We start from the raw sequence: 21,428 nt of genomic DNA on the forward strand, positions 1-21,428 counted from the left end.
GGAACAGATTTTTTAGAGGATTAGCTGAATTTCTATTGGGAAAGGGGATGCAAGCCTCTTGGTTCCAGAATCACAGTAAGGAAACTAATGGGTGGTTTGGAAGAGCAGGCTAGATGGACTTATGGTCTTCTTCCCAAAACTTCACCATCTCACTATTCTGTAAGGATGTGGTGATTGCCAACGACTAAAGTGTCAGCCTGATTGCTCGGGGTGATGTGGTCCTTAACCTTGTGCCACAGACGCTCTTTTGGTAAGTGACTGGTGTCATCAAAGAATATTGGGTAATTGAGTAATTGGGGCTCACTAACATTTTCTTTGCTTTGATCGATGGTGTGCTGTGTGTTTGCATGTGATCTGTGATTTTTTTTTTGCCTTTTGTTCCGTGCTCGGGTGTGTGTTGCTGCAGGAGCCGGCTTTGGAAATCTGCGCCAGCTGTCTGAGCGGAAAACTGACGTCCACTCCCGAGTACCAGCTCCGTAAAGCTGCTCGGGCCTCTGATAGTGCGCTCACGGCTAATGGGATGTCCTACGAGTACCTCAGCACAAGGGACGGCAGCTTGTCTTGTAACTTGGAATTGGCAGGATCTTTCAGGCAGACATCTTCCATGACCGCTTCGATGCTCTCTCCAGCTACTTCTCTGACCTCCGACCTTTCACCTCAAAGAGGGGTCAGCCTTCCTCGGGCAACAGCAAGGGTTTCTGATATAACTGGTATTAAATTTGGGGCACCTAGCGCCAGCCAGCGTGGGCAGTACAACAGCCCCAAGGGCCTGTACTCTAAAGAGACTGTTGCGGAAATGATGAGGGCAACAGCCCGGATGGATGGCAGGAGAGGCAGGGCCTCTGCAGGTGGACTCCTTCAAGGGTAGGTACTGAAACTGCAACTAAGTACACGGTGGGTAGCTCGCCACATGCTTGCTAAGTTTAACGTTGGGTGGATGTAATTTTTTAAGTATTCCGTAGGTTGCCCCTCGCTAAGCAGCCTGGTGACCAGTTTCCAACTCCCAGCTCTTTGTCTCCAGACTGGTGCCAGTGATTGCCCATCAAACAGCAGCACCTCATTGAAGCTGGCACGGCTGCCCTTACCACTCGCACTGCGCGGCTCCTCGGTGCAGACACCTTTGCCTTGTCACCAACGATGATGCCTCTGGGGTTTCGGAGAACACTGGAGAATTTGCAAGTGCCCAGCCATGCGTGCCGAATCGACCTACTGCTCAACGTATAGGAACAGGATCAGGCCATTCAGCCCCTCGAGCCTGTTTCGTCATTCAATTAGATCATGGCTGATCTGTAGTCTTAACTCCATTTACCCGCCTTGGTTCCGTAACCCTTGAAACCACCCAGAGGGGTTGGATAGGTGCCGGGCGTGAAGTGTAGGTTTCCTGTGATGGTGACCATTGGAGTCGGGACTATCGCACTGTCTCTGGCGATTAGACTGAGCGACAGAAATGGAGCCTCCTCCTGGCCAGATCCAGGAGGCGGGAACGCAGCTGCATCGGAGCGTGGTTTGGGTGCTCTGTACAAGTATCCTCATGCTGCGTTTACACAGTTACAGACACGCCATTGGTGTGAGAATGAGTTACAAGCAGATTCCAATTTGCCATCCCTGGAATAATCCTGGTGTTGCGATTGTATTTGGGTAACGTGGAGTCCTTGGTCCCTGAAGCAGTTTAAAGACTCTTTCACTCTCTCTTTATTACAAATAGATGCCCGCCTTGGCTTCTTGTGGAGTCTGGGGATAGTTCACAGATGACGATATTGAGCGATACCATCAATGGGACAGTGGGTGTGTATTCAGGGGTTGGGTTCAGCATCCTTCACCTGATGCAAATGTCCCACTTCACTAAGTGGTAGCATTTCCCCCATAAGTGTAACACTGGTGCAGCGTGAACCTGGTTCACACAGCTGCTACGGCTCTTCTCTAAAGGTACTCTTGATCTGGAGTGGTCGTGTAGCAGTTGTGTTACTGGACTAATAATCCAGGGAACAGGAGTTCAGATCCCATCATGGCAGTTTGAGAATTTGAATTCAGTTGTTAAAAAATCTGGAAATAAAAAGCTGGTCTCAGTAAACATGGCCATGAAGCTGTCGGATTGTCGTCAAAACCCAACTGGTCATGAATGTCCTTTTAGGAAATGAAACCTGGCGTCCTTACCCGGTCTGGTCTATAGTGACCCCAGTCTCGCACCACTGTGACTGACTCTTAATTACTCTCTCAAGTGGCCCAGCAAGTCACTTACTACAATGCAGCAGTTCAAGAAGGCAGCCCACCGCCACTTTCTCGAGGGCAGCTAGGGCTGGGCAATAAAATGCCGGCCTTGCCAGCGATGCCCACATCCCGAGAATGTATTTTTTTTTAAAGATTCAGGACCTGACATGACACCGGATTGCAGTAAAAGAGGGAGTCTCGCTCTGCTCCGTGCTGGAGTCAGGTCGGACCCTGGTGTACGTGGCACGGTCCTGAGATTCCGCAAGGGGATCTCCTGGCCCCCTCGCCGCAGATTTGGCGGGAGAACCAGCGTGAGTGGCAGAAACCGCGGCAGGAGAACCCCCGGAATGTCAGGGCCCAGAAATTGAGTGTCGGACCCAAGCTTGTAGTGTGAGGGCGCTCGTTGAGTGTGGCGGCGGAGCAGATTACTGTCCTTGCACCTCTGCAACCGAGGTCTGGATCCACCCAGACAGGAGGCTGGAATCTGCTCCCTGGTTAAAGGGGAATGTAGTGCTGGGATGAGTGCACAGTAAACCTTGCACTTACCTCTACACCAAAAGACTGACGTCAGAATGAGTGCAGGTCATTGATGACACTGCTTGACGTCCAGTTAGAATTGATCTCTTGCGCGCCATAGTGAAGAAATCTCCACAATACAGACTCCACTCCTTTCTTCCTTTCATTGCTAATACATTATATAAAAGTTGTTTTGACTGCACTGAATTGGCAGGCTCATTCAGGGGCCATAGGATGGTCTGTGAAGGAGATGGAAATCTCACACTGGGGGCCTTGGGCTGTGTTTTTCTGAGGTGGTGAGTGAGGTGACAGCAGATGGAGCTTCACTCTTTTGTCACTGACCTGTGAGTGCTTGACGCAGACACTGTGTCCTTTCCCAGCACTGAGGTCACTGAGCGATGAGTGAAAACTCTTTGAACACCTGACCGTACAAGAAAGCAATTCGTTTTGGGCGGCCAACTGCAGATGGTGTTTCAACAGCCTTACTGGAGCTGGGTGGGGGGGTTGGGGCGAGAGATGGGGGGCCTGGTGATGTAGAGAGAGAGCGAGAGAGAGAGAGAGAGAGCGGCAGTGTAGAGAGAGAGCGAGAGAGGGGGCAGTGTAGAGAGCGCGAGAGAGAGGGGCAGTGTAGAGAGAGAGAGAGGGGGCAGTGTAGAGAGCGCGAGAGAGAGAGGGGCAGTGTAGAGAGAGAGCGAGAGAGAGGGGCAGTGTAGAGAGAGCGCGAGAGATGGGGCAGTGTAGAGAGAGAGCGAGAGAGAGAGGGGCAGTGTAGAGAGAGTTGAGAGGGGGCAGTGTAGAGAGCGAGAGAGATGGGACAGTGTAGAGAGAGAGCGAGCGAGACGGGGCAGTGTAGAGAGAGCTGGTGGGGCAGTATAGGGAGAGAGAGAGAGAGATGGGGGCCAGCAGTCCTGAGGTGGAAGAGGCGCCTCTGAAAGCTGGACGAGGTTGCAGTGAGAGGGCCTGGGCCTGGCTGGGTTTCAGCTACTGTTGTCTGCCAAGGATCATTTTATTTTGTATATTGGTCTTTTGTTATGTCTGTAATCCTCTGCTGAGTGGATAGCATTCGAGGTTCTGCATCTGCGCTGTTGTGATGCCAATACAGTGAACTCATTCTCTGCAGATTATCTGCGTGAATGTTTGAAGGGTTTATTATCCCAGTTAGCATGAATCATGTTATGAGTGAATTTATATAGCGCCTTTCATGACCTCAGACAGTGAAGTACTTCTGATGTGTAGTCACTGTTGTAATGTAGGAAATGCAGCAGCCAATTTGCACACAGCAAATCCCACAAACAGCAATGAGATGAATGACCAGATAATCCATTTTAGTGATGTTGATTGAGGGATAAATATTGGGGAGAACGCCCCTGCTCTTCTTCGAATAGTGCCATGGGATCTTTTACGTCCACCTGAGAGAGCAGATGGGATCTCCAGTTTAAAGTCTGATCCAAAAGGCAGCACTCCCTCAGTACTGCACAGGAGTGTCAGCCTACATCATGTACTCAAGTCTATCGAGTGGGATTTGAACCCACAACCTTCTGAGGTGAGTGTGGTACGCACTGAGCCAAGGCTGACCGTGTTATAGGTGAGTCCAGTGGATTGGCTATCATAGTCTGGCCATTAGCTCCCTCTGTGCAAAGGCTCAAGTTTCCTGCTCACGTTTGCGCCGACCAATTCTTAGATTATTTTAAATAATGCATTCTGTTATGTTTTATATCGTAGTCTCTCTCCAACACTGCCACCATCCATCTCGCTGCCGGCCCCCATCTTTCTCTCCACCACCATCCGTCTCTCTCTACACTGCCCGCCTACATGTAAACACATCTGAGCACAGAGATCGAGGGTGTGTTGCTAATGGTGGCCATTTAAATCCTGGATCGGTGATGCCTTGAGTGTGCTAACGAGGGCCAGTTGTCTCTTGTGTGAGGTGCCCCCCCCCCCCCCAAACATCTGTCATGTTGTATTTGCTCATCATGAGCGACGATAATTATCGAGATCACTGAGCAAATGGAGGATAGCTCCAACTAAACTCTGTGCAGTTTTGTACTAATGATTCTGTGAGTAACTTTTCACATTGTAGTAACTGGACCACAGGGGCAGGGAGAGACTCCACACTGTTGAGTTGATTGCCTTTTCCGTGGCAATTTTTACATTTATAATTGGTTCTGTTTCCCTTTCAATTTTTCTTGGAAGAGATGCACATTTTGGAAGGTATTGTAAATAAAGTGAGAGGTTGCCTCTGGGGATGTTTGTCGAGCGATTGACTCTGGGACCATATTCCCCCTCATCCCATGACCTGCCAGTGCAGTCCCAACGGATAGTGATCGGACTTTCCGAGTTTCAAACTAAGGGAGAGATGAATTTCAGTTTGCATATGAACGGGAAGGACTATCGACTGACCTTTCACTCTCTCGGGTCATAGGGCCTCTGCCAGGTCAGGGAAGGTGGGGTGAAGGAGGGAACCGTGTTTTCATAAAGTCAGTGAGACAATGGCCTTGAATTTAACCCCCCGTCCCATCTCCTTGATGGGGGGCAGGGCGTTAAAATATTGGGATCTGGCCACCCGAACTCATTCCCGCCCCTTTTAAATTATAAAGTGCAGAAATCAGGCCACGGACGAGGCTCCCGTAAAAGGCAGGCAGGGGCCTAATTAACAAACCAAAGTCACGGCCTGATGACATCATTAACGCCACGACTTAAATTGAACAGAAAGCGAGGGGGAGGCCCGAGCTGGGGGATCCCCGGCAGCTGAACCGAGGCGGGAGTTGCCGGCTCCCCAGTGTAAATGGCTCTTTCAGCACCTTGTGGGCCAGGACCCAGACCCCTCGAGGAAGCTCCTGCCCCCCCCCCCCAGCTCTGATCTCCAGCCTCCTCCCACCATCTGCTGCCCTCCCGATCGCCACCCGGAGCTGTAGTTCCCTTCCCAGTGCCTGGGGCGGTCCTCGAGGGTCCCCAGCCTCCTGACGCTAGTGCTTCCCTCCAGCCTGCCGGCCAGACTGTTCATTTGACCGGTTGCCGGGCGGGAGGTGGATCTACAATATGTTAATAAGGCCCTGCCATTAAGATTGGCAGGGTCTCTACGTCCCTGGCCTCGCTGGGATCATCGGCCATTTTCGGCCTCTCCCGCACCCTCCCCATTAATATCGGGGCCAATCTATTTGCTCTTGCTTGCACTCTGCATAGACACAGTGGGGGGGCAATTTTAACCCCACACAGGGGGCTGGGGCGGAGGATTAAAATTTCAGAAATCTGGAACCCGCCTCCAGCGCACCCACTTCCGGTTTTAACGGAGGCGGGTTGGGGGATGGTCGGCTAACTTGCTCTCGAGAGGCTGTTCCATAATTTAAATATATTAATGAGGCTGCGTGACTGAAATTTTAGCGTGTTTTTACATTTAACGGCTGCGGGCCGGGTTTTCCAGGGCTCGGGAAACCCGGCAGCTGAAGGGAGGTGAGAAGGGCTGGATCCAGCAGGTAAGTGCCTTTCCAGCACTGCTTGTGGGCCAGGAGCAGGAGTGCTTTGCCCCGGCCCTCCAAACTAACCTGCCGCAATCTGCAGGCCCCCCCACAGCACGATCTCTCCCTCCTTCCATTCCGCTCCCCAGCTGGGGCCTACCAGCCCAGGCCTTCCCGCTCGACAGCCAGCTGGCCTTTCAATCTGGCCGGCTGGGAAACGGAGACAAAAAATTCAACTGAGGTTCTGCCATTAAATTCGGGAAGACCTCCAGGTTACTCGTATTTTGCGGGCGCTCCAATCCCCCGCTCCCACCCTGTAACTATCAGGGCCAATGTGTAGACATCGCAGGAAGAGATTTATAAAGATGTCTTTCTCCACGAGAAGGGCAGTGATATTGAAAGAAGTGGTGAGGATTGAACAGTCACAGTATTGCAAACCGGCAATGGCTCATTGAGATTGAAGCCCTATCTTTCATTCTTGGATCTGTTGCTACTTTGAGTGGAATGGTCACCATATCTCTCTGGAAAGGTTGTGCCTACTAAGCAGCTCCACATTTTACTTCCAAATACGGCAGCGCTCCGAGCAGCTGCAAGTGTAACTGTAGCCGAGTGAGGCGGGAGTCCAATTTCTTTCAGACTGATGGCAGTGAACACGCAAAACACTTCAGCCTTCCCCAGTCCAGCAGGGGACAATTCAGAGAGATGAAGAGGGTGGGAGGGTCGACCTCATGGAGACGGAGGGAGGGGGCAAGTGAAAGGGAGGATTCTGAGACACAGAAAGCGAGAGCTTGTGTAACTATGGAAAAAGCAACTGAACCCAGATCACTTTCAACGTTGTGAATAATTGTAAACAACTCCTTAAGAGTAACTTTTTTTTTTAAACAGTATTGGCTGAGAAAGCGTTGCATGTTGTAATGAAGATTTAATATCTGTAATTTTGCACTGTTTCTCTGCTGCTCTCTATTTGTTCCATAAGAACATACATAAGAAATAGGAGCAGGAGTCGGCCATTCGGCCCCTCGAGCCTGCTCCGCCATTCAATAAGATCATGGCTGATCTTCTACTTCATCTCCACTTTCCTGCACTGTCCCCATATCCCTTAATATCCAAAATTCTATCGATCTCTGTCTTGAATATACTCAACGACTGAGCTTATCCACAGCCCTCTGGGGTAGAGAATTCCAAAGATTCACCACTCTCTTTCTCCTCATCTCAGTCCTAAATGGCCGACCCCTTATTCTGAGACTGTGACCCCTGGTTCTAGACTCCCCAGCCAGGGGAAACATCCTCTCTGCATCTACCCTGTCAAGCCCTGTAAGAATTTTGTATATTTCAATGAGATCACCTCTTATTCATCTAAACTCTAGAGAATACTGGCCTAGTCTACTCAATCTGTCCTCATAGGACAATCCCCCCATCCCAGGAATCAGTCTAGTGAACCTTCGTTGCACTCCCTCTATGGCAAGTATATCCTTCCTTAGGTACGCTGAGTGTGTGCAGGAGAGATGGAGAGAGATAATGGAGGGAGAAACTGTACCTGCCTTTGTTATAAGTCTTTATTACAGAGGCTCTCCGTTGTAACTGCTGCTTTTGGGATGTCAAACTAAAACAAGGCCTGAAAAGCACGGTGGGCCTGTAGAAGATGGTGATGCAGTACCTAACCCGTGCCACGGGGTGGCGCTAGAACACCAGCGTTGATTATTAGCAAAATACTGCAGATGCTGGAAATCTGAAATAAAAACAGAAAACGCTGGAAATACTCAGCAGGCCAGGCAGTATCTGTGGAGAAAGAAACCGAGTTAACGTTTCAGCTCGATGACCCTTGATTATTAGCCCCTGGTGGCCATATTGAAGTACTGCAACAGTAAAATTCTTTAATCCTGGACAGCTACATCAGCAGAAATTGTACTGAAAGACATTCCCCCAGCTGTGTAATCATCTTGAGTGTAATCGTCTTGTTGCTGGTTGGTACCGTAAGGCGCTAACTCCAGGGATACAAGCGCTGCCCCAGTCTGAGCCAGCTTGTTTGCCCGGTCGGCCATTTGCTCAGTGGGCTCCGAGGGTGATGGGAGTCGTCGGGGGGGGGGGAAGAGAGGGGCGTGGGGGCTGGAGTCGGGGGGGTGGGAGTCGGGGGGGCAGGAGTCTGGCCCACTCTTCTCCTGCTCTTGACGTTACAGATTGCCTTGTAGCTCTCGGATTGGCGTCTGTGGCTATGGTCGCACGGTGCACTTTGACCCCACTGTGGATGGGCTTCTCATAGGAATGAACCCGGCCACTTGCCAAACGCCGAGTTTTGAGTTGACGTTGTGCCAGAGACTCCTCTCCTGGAGATCTGAATGTGGCTGGACGCGGCGGGGTGCAGGTGGGGGGGGGGGGGGGCAGCCACAGTCACCTGGAGTAATACGAAGGGAAATAAATTCAGCACAACCCGTGACAGTCTCAGCTGGCTATATGCTGCCATTGATGCCCTGTGTACACAGAGTCAAACACTACAGTACGCTAGTCCCAACCGTGGCTCGCTGACTCTTGGTTTCCAAAGGCTAGTCCTGAATCTTTCAGTCTGTAAAAGTTGTGTCTCTCTGCCCGTGGTAACGCTCTATCATTTCCTATTTAAGGGTCAGGTTGGGTACCTGATGTGTTGGATGTGTGATGTACCCCAGTCCTACCCGTGTTCTGCACAGGTCCCGTGCTCATGGAGTCTACATTGCTAATGGGTCCTAGTGTGTTTGATAACTGGACCATCTGTAGTGAGTTCACGCCTGGTTGTCCGAAGGTTGGTTTCTCCAGCTCCGATCAGATCTGTTGCTGCAGTCACACAATGAAAAAAGGAACCCTCCTGTCTTCAATCCTGTGCAATCAAGTAGAATCCAGTCATAGCAGAATATTTTCTTTGCTGATGTATTGAGTGAAAATTGATGAGCGCCCCTCTGTAGGGGTGGGGGGTAACACATGGGAAAATTCGTTCCCCACCAGAAGAGGAGCTGCGACAGGTCGGGTTATTCCGCAGTGTGCTGCACTTCAATGCGATTTGAGAACTAAACCATCTTTTTAATTCTTTCCTCCCACAGATCATCAACACTGCAGCCAAGTTAGTGGGCCGCCATATTGTGGTAGTGTGTTGTGTGGTGTGACCTACTGACGGGCAGCATGAAGAGCCCCCCTGTCGCTCCAACCTGCTGTGTTTGCTCCTTCTCGAGAGTTGCTGTGCAGCATGAACTCGATGCGAAGTTGTTTTCTCGGAGATTGAAGTCCGAGCTGCTTTACAGAGTCATTGCTGTGGTGTAATATTTCCTTTCATCCTGAACACCGAGAAACAGTGCAGGGTTTAAAATCTTGTAGTTTGTCCCATGCTTACACATCAGAAACCGAGGAAGGGGGAGCCTTTTTTCCCCTTATCAGAATTCCTGCGATTTGAGCATCAGTACGGATATTTCTTGAATCTACTATTCTAACAGAATTTTTGGAAATGATCCGGTTTAAGATGAAGGACACTTGCCTGGGTTATGAAGTGAGAGCAGGGTTGCGGGATACGTTTTGGTCCGATCTAGCAACGAGCCGGCACAGGCACGATGGGCTGAGTGGCCTCCTTCTGTGCTGCAAGCTTCTGTGGTTCGGCAAATCCACCAAAACTGTGATTCGCCGAGGACGTTCGCGAGCGCTCCGATCCCCTTTTTTATGCAGTGGCAACTTGCATTTATATAGCGCCTTTTAACGTAGGAAAACATCCCAAGGCACAGGAGAGTAATCAGACAAAGCATGACACCGAGCCAAAGAAGGGAATATTAGCCTGGATGACTAAAAGCTTAGCTAAAGTGGTGGGTTTTAAGGAGGGTCTTAAAGGAAGGTAGAGGCAGAGAGGTTTAGGGAGAGAATTCCACAGCTTCGTGCCAAGGAGCAGGAGCTGAAGCTCCGGCCGCCTATGGTGGGGCAGAGGGATTGGGGCATGCGCAAGAGGCCAGAGTTGGAGGAAACGCAGAGTTCTCGGAGGGTTGTAGGGCTGCCGGAAGCCACAGAGATAGGGAGCGGTGAGCCCATGGAGGGATCTGAACACTTGTATGAGAATTTTAAGATATAGGCCTTGGTGGACTGGAAGCCAATGTAGGTCAAGGAGCACAGGGGTGATGGGTGAGCGGGACTTGGTGCAGGTTAGGATACGGGCAGCAGAGTGTTGGTGTTTATGCAGTGGTGTTGCTGGTGCATAGCCCATGGGTGGAACAACAAGGGGATGGGAGAGAAAGAGTAGGGACAGCAATAAAGAGAGAGAAAAAATGAGTGACAGAAGGAAATGGGATAAAGTTAACAACGAGGAGAAAGGGACAAGATTGAGAAAAGAAGCTGAAGGCAAGAGATGATCCAAGGGACGGATGGGATCGTAGACTCGGCCACAACAAGCCTGCACGGACGGGCTGATGAGTAGAGAGAGGATGTCCAGTACACAATGCTTAACGAGGGTCACACGGAGAGACAATTAACAGACAAATGTCGGAAATACACAGCAGGAGAATCCGTATTTAAAATGGAAGTTAGTTGATGTCTGACGCTGTGTACTTCCAGTGTTTTCTGTATAAATGTGTGTAGTTTTAGATTGGGATTTTCCTGTGTGCCGCCTGTAAAAACACGCCAAGAAAACCCCCAAAACTGTGTCACTCTTTCCACCCTCTTCCTGGTGTGTTCCGACCTCTGTGCACAGGCAAATTGGAAATAAACTGAAGAAAAATGATCGATGTATACAAGGTAAACGCTGGTGGAGACCACTCGTGGCTTTATCGTGCGAGGCTATAATTCACTGTCATAAACTCCTTGTTTGCATTCTGTTACACATTGCCCCCATATTTCCCGGGACTGGAGAGGACGTTGGTCACATTACCTGCCTGGGCGGGGGGAGCTGAAACCCGACTCCAACAGCATTCGGCACCGTTTAGACTGAACCCTTAAATTCTGGCTGGGCGGCCATTGGCAGATCTTGCATTCCCTCCTCCTCACTGTCTTGGCCGTGTTGGAGTGAGTTCCCAGGTTTCTCTGAGATAATTGTTCCCTTTACTCCCCTGAAAGGCCTCAGTGGAACCCAGGTCAGTGGAGACCTACTGTGAGTCTCTTGGAGGCCTTCTCAAGGCCCCCGAACCTTCACTAGAGTACGGTGATCGATCCCAGAGGGGATTGATTATCACTGTAGTCTAGAGTGGCTCCAGTCACCGCTGAAGAATTTTTATATATAATTAAATATATTTCCTTTGGGCCTTGGGAGGACTCACTCACCCTTACAAGGGCCGACTGTCTCGAGCTGGGGGTGGCCTGGCCCGGCTAGGCAAGTGACCCCAGCCCCTGGATTTTGGTAAGAGCAGACAGGGTATCACTTAACACCAGTGGAGCGGGGCTGCAGGATTTTCCAGGCCCTTGTGTTTATATCGCCGCCAGGTTATGAGTTTACTGCCTGATTTAATTTTTAAAAGAACATTCTGTGATTGGGTGACACCGTCTCCCACTGGTGCTCTCAGGGAAGCAAGAATGGCCTCCTGTCCGTTGGGTTCAAGATGGCTGCTCGGTAATTTTCACAACGCCAAGCTGGACAACAAAACAGCGCGTGTGTGGAAACAGACTGACGCCGGGGTCTTCATGGAGTGGGCTCTGTGACCGTCACCTGCCCATGAACCCACAGCCCTGCCCCCTAGCCAGAGCCCTGCCTCTGCTTCTGGACAGTGCTCGCAGAATGGGGTATTGATCCGAATTGCCGGTCAGCAGCATGTTGAGGCTCTCCTACACCGCCGAGGCTGGTGCTCCTGCTCAAGGTGCGTCTATGCGCGGGAGCCGGATGAGAATCGGATTGGTGCAGCTGCAGTACCTCCCGTGGTTGAAGAGCCCGCTGACCCTGTCTAGTTTCACAACTGAAAATGGCCCGTTATGTGAGGGACTGGAGGGAGGCCCATGTCCCGAATGAGTCCATTGACTTCATCGAGCATGTTGACGGGTTGGTGTTTGGATTTGAAGCATGTTCTGTGGGGTTTTGATAATGGGGTGATGGTGTGAGGTTTTACTGCTGATACAGAGCTTTCCCAATGGTGGTGATGAGTCAGAGAATAAGCCTCCTGTCCCAATCTCTGACCCGTGCTCACATCTCTCGAGACTCTGCCTCAGCACCAGAGTCTGAAGTAATTACTCCTATTATATCTCCGCCTCAGTGTATCTAATCTGCAAAAAACCCCAGAGGCAAAGAGGAGCTTTGTGTAGAATTCAGCAGATGCGAAACACAATGAGCTCGTAGGGAATCCCAGTTCAGATTGAGCCCTCGCTGAAAAGAAAGCTTTTCCGTCCTCCATGTCTGGCTGGGGAATTAGAATATTGCATTGGTTCAGTAGGACCTGTTCCCAGGTTAGAGCTGGGATGGTGTCGAGGGAGCTCCAACCCATCCTGTACCTGACCTAGTGAGTGAGGTCATCTCAAAACACAAGGGCTTTCCTCACTTGGTGAGAACTCCACTTTCACAAAAATAAGCGGAATCCATTGCGGGCGCATTACCCAATCTGTCTAACATTGTAATGTCACCTCCCTGGTCATACAGTATTACGTTGTGTTCCTACTATTCCAGAGGCCACTGCCCTCTGCCATAGTTCATCAACCATCCAGGATTGCCCTGGAGTCTCCAGGAATTGAAGATTAATTTCCGGGACACTACCCCGAGCAACATCAGGGGAAAACTCATCGGGCAGTTACAGATGGGAGGTCATGTGATGAAACGTCCAGAAATACATCCAACTAGAGCTGCCAACCCAACTCTGCCCTTTGCTTTTCAAACGCTTCTGGCTTCAGGCCAGAGAACAGGACCGTCACTTGTCACTGTCCATCCTCCGCTGGATAGAGCCGTAGGGCGAGCAGGCTCATTCCCAACCATTGAGTCTCTGGCCAGGCCAGCAGGATGGTGACACCAAACTTGCCACCATTGATCCTCCTCTTGCTGAGACTCCAGCCAAGGCCGGGCACACCTCACCTTTTTATTTGCCATACCCCTTGTTTTGGGTGCGAGTTGGAGTTCAACAGACTAGGCCCGAGCTGAGTCCAGTCTATCCCCTACCTGGTACATGCTACATTTTAACTTCAAAGAGCTGCCAAGATTTTGAGAGGGAAAAGAATTAGCAGCTGTGCATGTGACGTACACATGCAATTAGTTTTTTATGAAATCGGAGCTGCCCATTCAAAAACTGTTGACATTAAGTGCAGCCAAATGTAGTTGGGACATTGGGACAGTGCTGGGGTTTGAAGCAGGGGGAAGGGGGGCTACAAAAATAAACTGGAAGTAACATACCTGCTCATCTCCACCCCTTGCCCAATGGTGGCTTTAAGCTAGATATCTGCAGTGCATGCTGGTTTAAAAAAACAGGTTTTCTAGTTTGTATTCTGGGTAATATGGCAGGGCTGCGCAATGCATGCTGGGCATTATGACGGCTGCACAATGCATGCTGGGCATTGTGGCAGGGTTGCGCAATGCGTGCTGGGTAAGATGGCAGTGTTGCGCAATGCATGCTGGGCAGTGACCTTTCTGCCTTGTCCTTGGGCAATGCTGGTGTGAGCCGTGCATGCTGGATAATGGGGCGAGTTTGTGCAATGCATGTTGGGTATTGACTGATCATCGTAAAGGGGTTCCGTGCTAGCTCAGCATTTTAATGCCTCTGGCAGGGATTCAAAACAAGTTTCTTTCATAAAGGGGAAAAGCAGAAGTGTTTTAGTTAAGTGCCGGTGACCGCAGATTGAAGAGGCAATGGTCGGTTGGCATTCCGCCCCTTCATCTTTACATCTGAAGGCTTTCTCTAACATCCTGGAATTGAGTTGCTGATGGTTTCTTGCATGAAAGTACTGCCGAGTTACCACAGCAAATGCAAGAAACTGTTCTGTTTAAATCACTTGACTTTTTATTTGAGAAGGGGCTGATAGAATGTAGTGCAAACTTTAAAGGCCCCGTTAAACAGCTCCTAGTCAGCTAGTGACCTGCATGGCCTGCTCTTTCCCGTGACAATATGTAGATGTTGGGTAAGGATAAGCAGAGGTTTCAGCTACTTGGTTGCTTCTTTCCTGTATCTGTAGGTCTCCCTGGTTGTAGCCTCGTTTCCCACTAAGTGGGTCCGTCCGACTCAACTGCCCTTCACCAGCGAATCCCTGCAAATGGATACTGGGCTCTGGGGGACCTACCCTCTATCGAAGGGCATTGTTCCCTCCCCACCCCCAGCAGGAAGCTGCCACGCCTGTCTAACTGTCTCCCTCGAGATGGTGGAGGTCAGGAATACAGTGGGTGAGATCTGTGGCCGCTCTGCTGACATGACACCATTAACCTATTTTAAAATCACTGTGAACCATGGATTTTAAGTATTAGCTTTGGTGGCATTGCAGGCCATTGAGCTTTTTATCTTCTGTGTTTATGTTTATCTTTTTTTGTTTTGTTTTTAACGTGTTTGGCCGTTCACTCCCCACTGAGGGGGCTACTCGGTGATGGTCTCCAGGGTGCCTTCCTGTACCTCTAGCTGTCCAGTACAAGAGTTCGGACAGAGCTGCCCCCGTGCTTGCTCCTTTCCTCCCCTCGGTGAGTCACGGGCAGACTTGACCACTTTTAAGATGAGTCCCAAAATCACCCTGTCATCCTTTACTCCAACCCATCAGTGGGCATTTGAAGGTAGGGGCCCAAAACGACACACGCTGGGGATTCCATATTCAGAATATTGTAAGAGAATTGGGGTGGGGGTGCAAAGGGAAGATTGGCAGGCGGCCTTTTCCTCCTGGGACTTGCATTTGGACTTTCAAACGGGGATGTAAATTTAGAATAAGTAGCTTCTGCTTACCCATCCCCACCCCTCTCCATCACTGGCTATACTTTTCCCTGCATTGTTCTCTTCCCTTCACATTTTACTCTCCTCTCCTCTCCTTTCTCACTCCCACAAACAGTAGTGATTTTGCGGAGCGTTTCAACCCCAACGTCCTGAAGGACTCCGTGTTGTCTACACACAAGCCCATCGAAGTGAAAGGCCCTGGTGGGAAGGCCACCATCATCCATGCCCAGTATAACACCCCCATCAGCATGTACTCCCAAGATGCCATCATGGATGCCATTGCTGGCCAGGCTCATGCCAGGGGCAGTGATCTTTCAAGGTAGGCCAAGAAAAACTAAGATCTGTTGCTTGCATACAAAACCTTGAGGAGCCATTGTATGTCTCTGAAATTCATAAACAAGGAGAGTATATTAAATGAAACCATTTCACAGAAAAATAAATGATTAACATTTAATTGAAGGACAGTGATTGATTAAAGGGTGTTCAATGAAAAGTAAACTTCTGGCCTGATGGGAGCCATTTATGGGTTTACTCCTTCCTCTGAACACCTGGCCTTTCAAGCTCTGCAGATGCATCTGCCGTGGGAGTCTTGGCAAGCAGCTGTAGACTAGTAGTAGAAACAGTCCTGGACACTTGGAGAGGTGTCTGGCCTGAGAAATATCAGTCCCCACCATGGGCCAGTGAGTCCACTGGCACACTGGATTGCATCAGCCATGGGATGCGGGTTTGATGTATTTTATCCCACCTTCCCTCCCTGCTTTCCCCCCCCACTCCTCCCCGTGACAGGTGCTGCTCAACTCCCAATCTCAGCCAGGCTGCCTCTCCACACAAAGGGCAGAATCGAAGGGCATTGTTCCTGAGACATTTACACATCTCCGCAGGACCCTCTGAGTGGCATGAGCTGGGGCTCAACACCAGATCTCCCACCCATCCTCTCAGGTGGAGGTGTCTGAGCGAAACCAAAGGGACAACAGCTGATCAGTAAAATACTGGCTGGTTTATGTGATTTTTATAAGACAGCCATTTTCAGTTTACAGATAGGAATGAGCTTAGTTTTCAGAATTTGCTCAGGAATTCTTCGATCCCATGACTACCAGGAGAGCGAGCCTCTCTGTGTGCCGCAGCTTCACGCAACCCATTGAACTAGTACAACAAGAGAAGCGTTCCGCGACACATTAGGAGCTTCCTGTAAATGCAGCCTGTGTGTCTGTCTATGTATGTATGACTGTGTGTGCACAGCGCGGATCTAAGCAGAGAGCTGCAGGTGTTGGACACTGTGGGAGGAGCTGTTTCCCCCTTCACCTTTCCGCCCATGCCGAGGAGGTTTCTCAGGTGTCAGTCAGAGGTTGAAGGTCATCATGTGCTTGCTTTCTTTGCAGCCTTGACCCTGGGGAAGGGGCTGTGGGCCTTCTCCATCAATGGAATTTGAGGCCTAGCTAGATTTTAGATGGGACTTAAAAGTCCACACTATGAAATGAGATTCTTACTGAAAATCATCAAGTATTATTGTTTAAAAAGAAACCTAGATTTGGGCGCAGGCTTCGATTTGTTTTGAAAGACTCCATGTTGCTTCCATAGAGTCAGCGATAATTGGCGCTTGTACTCCATGAGCATGGATTCCATGTATTCTCCACTACAGGTTTAAATGTTACAGTCAATCACTGAAATCTATCTTTGAGAAGAGCTTGGCAAAGCCAGAATCTGCCGGGTACAAAAAATGATCCACCACTAGAATCGAGCACAAGAAATAAAAATGGACCCCAAGTTTCAAGTGCGATCATCGTATAAAAGATTTTTATGCAAGGGTCATATTTTTCAAACTGTGGGGAAAAAAATGCTTTATAGTATGACATTCTTCAGAGGTTTCCACACTGCGGTGATATCTGAAATGGGGTCTTGCCTGATGCTGCGGTGACGGTGCCGTCACTATGGTAACAGTTTACGTGGTGTAAGCGCTTGCAATAATTGTGTGATCTCCCCTGTGGATGGCTCACTGAAGCCTCTTGAACTGTTGCCAATGTGATATCCTCTGTAGACCAGGGATTAGTATTGCAGCTCTTTCATTTTGATTGGTAGAGCAGTGTTTTATTCTAATTGTATGTTGCTTCTCTTTCTCCACCTTCACCCCCACCCCCACCCCACCCACACCCCAATCACTCACCCCCTCCACCACTCCCATGTCTAACACACAACTGTCATTGTCATTTTTTGTTACCCGTCAATCAAACCGACCTACCTCCTAATAATCTCGGATACCAATGATCAATACCCTGGTGGTGTTTGATCATCTGACCCTCAGTGGCCCTGAACCTCCATTTGCGTAAGTAGGTCCATCTTTCATAACCAGACTATCGTTTCTTAACCAAATCTGTACTAAACTCACATGGGCCAGAGACACCATTTCAATCACACACACATGAGGTGGGAGTTTCCCCTTTCTTGGTTCCTTGCCATTTTACATTGAAATTGTGTCGGGACATCTTCATTTTTGGTTTTCTATTTTTAGAAAAAAAAATTCCAGGAATATTTTGTAAAAGTACTTCACCTTCCTCACCCCCACCACCACCGCCGAGTACATTCAGAGGGTGATCATTTGTTAGACTGTTAGGTTATCGGACCTGTGCCAGCATCAAGACCTTTGGGAGATGGTGCGAAACTTCTGCTGCCAGCTGTTTGATGCTAGTCGCAGTAGTTGTAATTGAATGGGGCACAAGGAACCCTGGTGTCATGCGAAGTAGCGTGGCACTGCTGCCAACCAGTCATGGTTTTGTGCCTGGGCAGCCTGTTGCACTAGCTCACCTGCCTCCTAACTTGGAAGCTTGCATTGTAGAGAGGGAGCTCAGTCTGTCTGTGTCCATGTGAGGTGCTGCAATATAAAGCTAACCTCTGGTTGATTATCCGATAGTATGAGGGCATTGTGTGCAGTTGCCTCTCTGTATTTCCCTAAACCCTCAAAATGGGACAAAGGTGGAAAATCATCAGCTATTTGTTTTACCTAGAGACAGACTGTGTTTCAGAATTGTCATTTTATAGGCATTCTATTCACATTGCAGTCAGATCCGATTCAAAAAAATTTGCATCTTGAACCATCAATGGTAAGCACAGTTTAATGTAGATAAACATAAAATAACTAGTAAGGAACTAGAATATGGGTTGAATGGGACAGTCATGCAGCATATTCATTGGGAAAGTGAATTTATGGTCATTGTGAAAGTCATCAATGAGTTAGGCAAACAAGGTATTGGGTTGCATTTGTAGAGGGGCAGAATGCAAATCAGAAAAACCAGTAGATATGAGAAGAACAGGTTTGCTGGATTACACCTGGAGTATTGCTTGCATACCATAGGAAAGATGTTATAGCCCAAGAGAGGATAAAGTGTAGGGCAACAAAGTTAACCTTTGGTCTCGGGAATTTAAAGTATAAGGAAAGGTTAGTGAAACTGGACATGCTTTTATCAGAAAGGAGAAATGAAGGGACATCAACAAAGTCGATCATGACATTTAGATCCCACTGACAAAGATTTCAAAATTGGGAAACTTAGAAGAAAACAGTGAAGTCTGGTCAATCTATTTCACACACAATAATAGACTAATGGAATAAGGTACCAGCGAAGTCAATGGTATAAATGGGCCAGAGAGGTAACTAGATGTGTTTGTAGCGATGTGGTGGGAAGGTGGATTCCAGCTTAACCACAGCTTGGTGGGCTTGTTGGACCAAATGTTCTTCCCCAGTTCCTAAAATGTCCTACATTCCTAACACATACCTTCAACACCCATTGGATGAGTTCAAGTACTGTCCTGAAAAATGATGAATTATTGTTCCAGGAATTTTTTTTGCACTTGATTTAATTTGGTAAAAATCAGTGTAAACCTAAAATGCTGATGTCTGCCCTTAAAGTTCTCTACCATGTTGCATGGAATGTGGAATTGAGTGTGCAATATATACTCGTATATTAAAATCATTGAGCTAGTCTATAGGTTTCCCTGGACTCTTGACTCTTTCACTAGCAAAGCCAGAAATTCATTTGTTTTTGATGTTTGCTAACCTGAGCTAACTACCACGGTCAATGTTTTGTGTCGTGGTTAAGAACCTACCTGTGAGAAAATTAACTTTTGTATACATTACAATTGCTCTGATGTTTTGGAGTGGACTATAATCAGGAATGCACTCAAGAATGTCTTGAGTAAAAGGGTGGAGCCTGTTTTGTTGGAACGTTGTGTGCAACCAATGTTACAGGTTGTTTAATCATAAGGTTGTGTACCTGAGGGGGACAAACGTCACAGTACATTTACCCAAAAGAAACAGTATGTCACCAATTGGCAGAAAGCTGTGCTTTTAGACTGAACTTTGCAAAGAAAATGTTTCAATGTTGTCAAAAAGGACAACAAGGATGGTGGAAGAGACACAGTTGCCTAAAATGCAGCAAGATATCACTGGGAAAAATCAGTAATGTCATCTATAGGGACATTGGGGAGAGGGGGAAGGGGTCATGTAGGAGCGATGCAAGATGGTTGGAGACTGAAAACTTGAGTTGGGGCTGTCCTACCTAACCATAAAGGAATTTCCTTTCCAAATTAGTCCGCTATATACATATTTTCCAATATCGCTTACTAATTCTACTGACATCTGCTTAATGGAAGTTGACTATATTTCTGTGAAATATGTACAGCGAATAAAGTAAAAACTGCGAGGCTGTCTGTACGATCTACTCCTGTGTATCTGCTGGCTTTCTCAGTGCTGATGTTCCCTATTGACGGGGATAGTGACGGGGCTTCACTCTGGTGCTGTCAAACAATTGCGCTCAACAGTTTTATAATAAAATCTTCAGACAAGCAGTCGGCCCTCTTTTTTTCCGGTGCCATTGACCTTTCCAGAGGAAGCCACAGACACTCCCATCAGGCTGAAGTTTGCACCAACAAACTGATGGTAAAGCCTGTCTGGGCATGAAGTGGCAGCAACTGGGCATTGCCAATAGCCAGTGGGACTTTAGGCAAAAGTGATTAAAGAGAGGTGACAACGAAAGTAATCTTCAGAATGCAAAACATGTGCTGGTTAGATGTACTGAGTAACGGTCACTGAGAGTGAGTTAGTGTGTGTATCTTACACATCTTTGAGGGCTGGTCAGTAGAGCACAGAGCTAGCTATCTGTGGTCCAGCCTCTGATAGTGGACTGGGTGTGAGTTATATAGCAAAACTGCGATGTTTGAAGGATGACTCTGAAGATTTAAAACTTGTAGCCTGTTCTCGTTTGGGTCACGTGTTACACACACTGCCTATAATTGTTCACTGATAATTTACCGGAGGTACAGACGGTCCTTTGACCACATGATTGACCACAATTCTTCTTTTCTATTCATTTACTGACTCTTGGCTGCTAAGGAAGATTCGGTTGGGTGACGTGTCCATTAAGGTTGCATTGACTGACGATTGTCCCAGCACTTGATGGAATCCAATTTTATTTTCTGTTTTGGAAGTTCATCTGATATTTCAGTTCTGATTCTCAGCCCCTTAGCGACTGTAAAATACTGACTGGTTTTAATTTTCAGTGTCTCGGTAAATTATTTCAAGGTTCCAACTTGGAAGTGTTATTGGCCTAAAAAGCCGAGCCTGGCAGCTATTTGTAATATTTCACGGTCCTCTTTACTGCACAGGTAACTGCCTCTCAGTCCCACCCATCAATGCTTCGCAGTCCGCTTTTAGCTTCAATACTACGCGCATTTTTAAAAGTTACATCATTATTATAAACTCTGTATTCCGTTTAGATGGCTCTAATGTGCCTGGGATGTTTATCGTACAGAATAAATTTGTGTTCCCAGACTATCTTGGCCTGATTCAGTTTAGGAGCCTCACTTACACACGTGTGATCGAGGCCCAAATTATAGGTGAAAAAAATACACTTTTTAATGTGGAAGGGAGCAAATCTGAAGATGCGTTGAGGCTGGAATCCAAACTCCGAATCCCTGGGTTGACGGCAACTTCTTTTCTTTGCCAGTGGGTTGTTTTGCCTTCAGGAACGGATGTACACACCAGACAGCAGCATCACGATTACACAAATTCCATTTCTTATCCACTAAGGGAATTGAGGGATATGGGGATAGGGCGGGAAAGTGGAGTTGAGGTAGAAGATCAGCCATGATCTTATTGAATGGCGGAGCAGGCTCGAGGGGACGTACGGCCTACTCCTCCTGTTTCTTATGGAATTCCGCCCACCCCTTTCAAGAAACGGGGAGGGGTAAAAGCTTACCTGCAGTGACTGGTCCGAAGAGTGCAGTCGGTGTCTGGACACTGGACATGATTTGGTTAGTCGCTCACCATGCTCTTGTCCCTGTTCATTGGCACCTGCAGGAGGGGGGGCGAGGTGCCAAGGAGATCAGCATGTTATCTGTTAGCATCCATAGGCAACCTAGAAGAATGCGGCCATTTTGCTAGGAGTTGTCT

At 48.5% G+C, this 21,428-nt stretch overlaps 1 protein-coding gene across 1 annotated transcript in view; it reads left to right on the forward strand.

The window, feature by feature from the left end:
- Positions 1-21,428, forward strand: part of ldb3a (LIM domain binding 3a) — a 210,520-nt gene that overhangs the window by 89,967 nt on the left and 99,125 nt on the right. The window contains exon 5 of the mRNA XM_085970260.1: positions 407-864. Within this exon, the coding sequence (XP_085826386.1) occupies positions 407-864 (458 nt within the window). The remainder of the gene's footprint in view (positions 1-406; positions 865-21,428) is intronic.

The sequence above is a fragment of the Somniosus microcephalus genome, chromosome 29 (genome assembly GCF_052327205.1).
Source record: "Somniosus microcephalus isolate GS21.2 chromosome 29, FLI_Smic_1.0, whole genome shotgun sequence".
In the NCBI taxonomy this organism is placed as follows: Eukaryota; Metazoa; Chordata; class Chondrichthyes; order Squaliformes; family Somniosidae; genus Somniosus; species Somniosus microcephalus.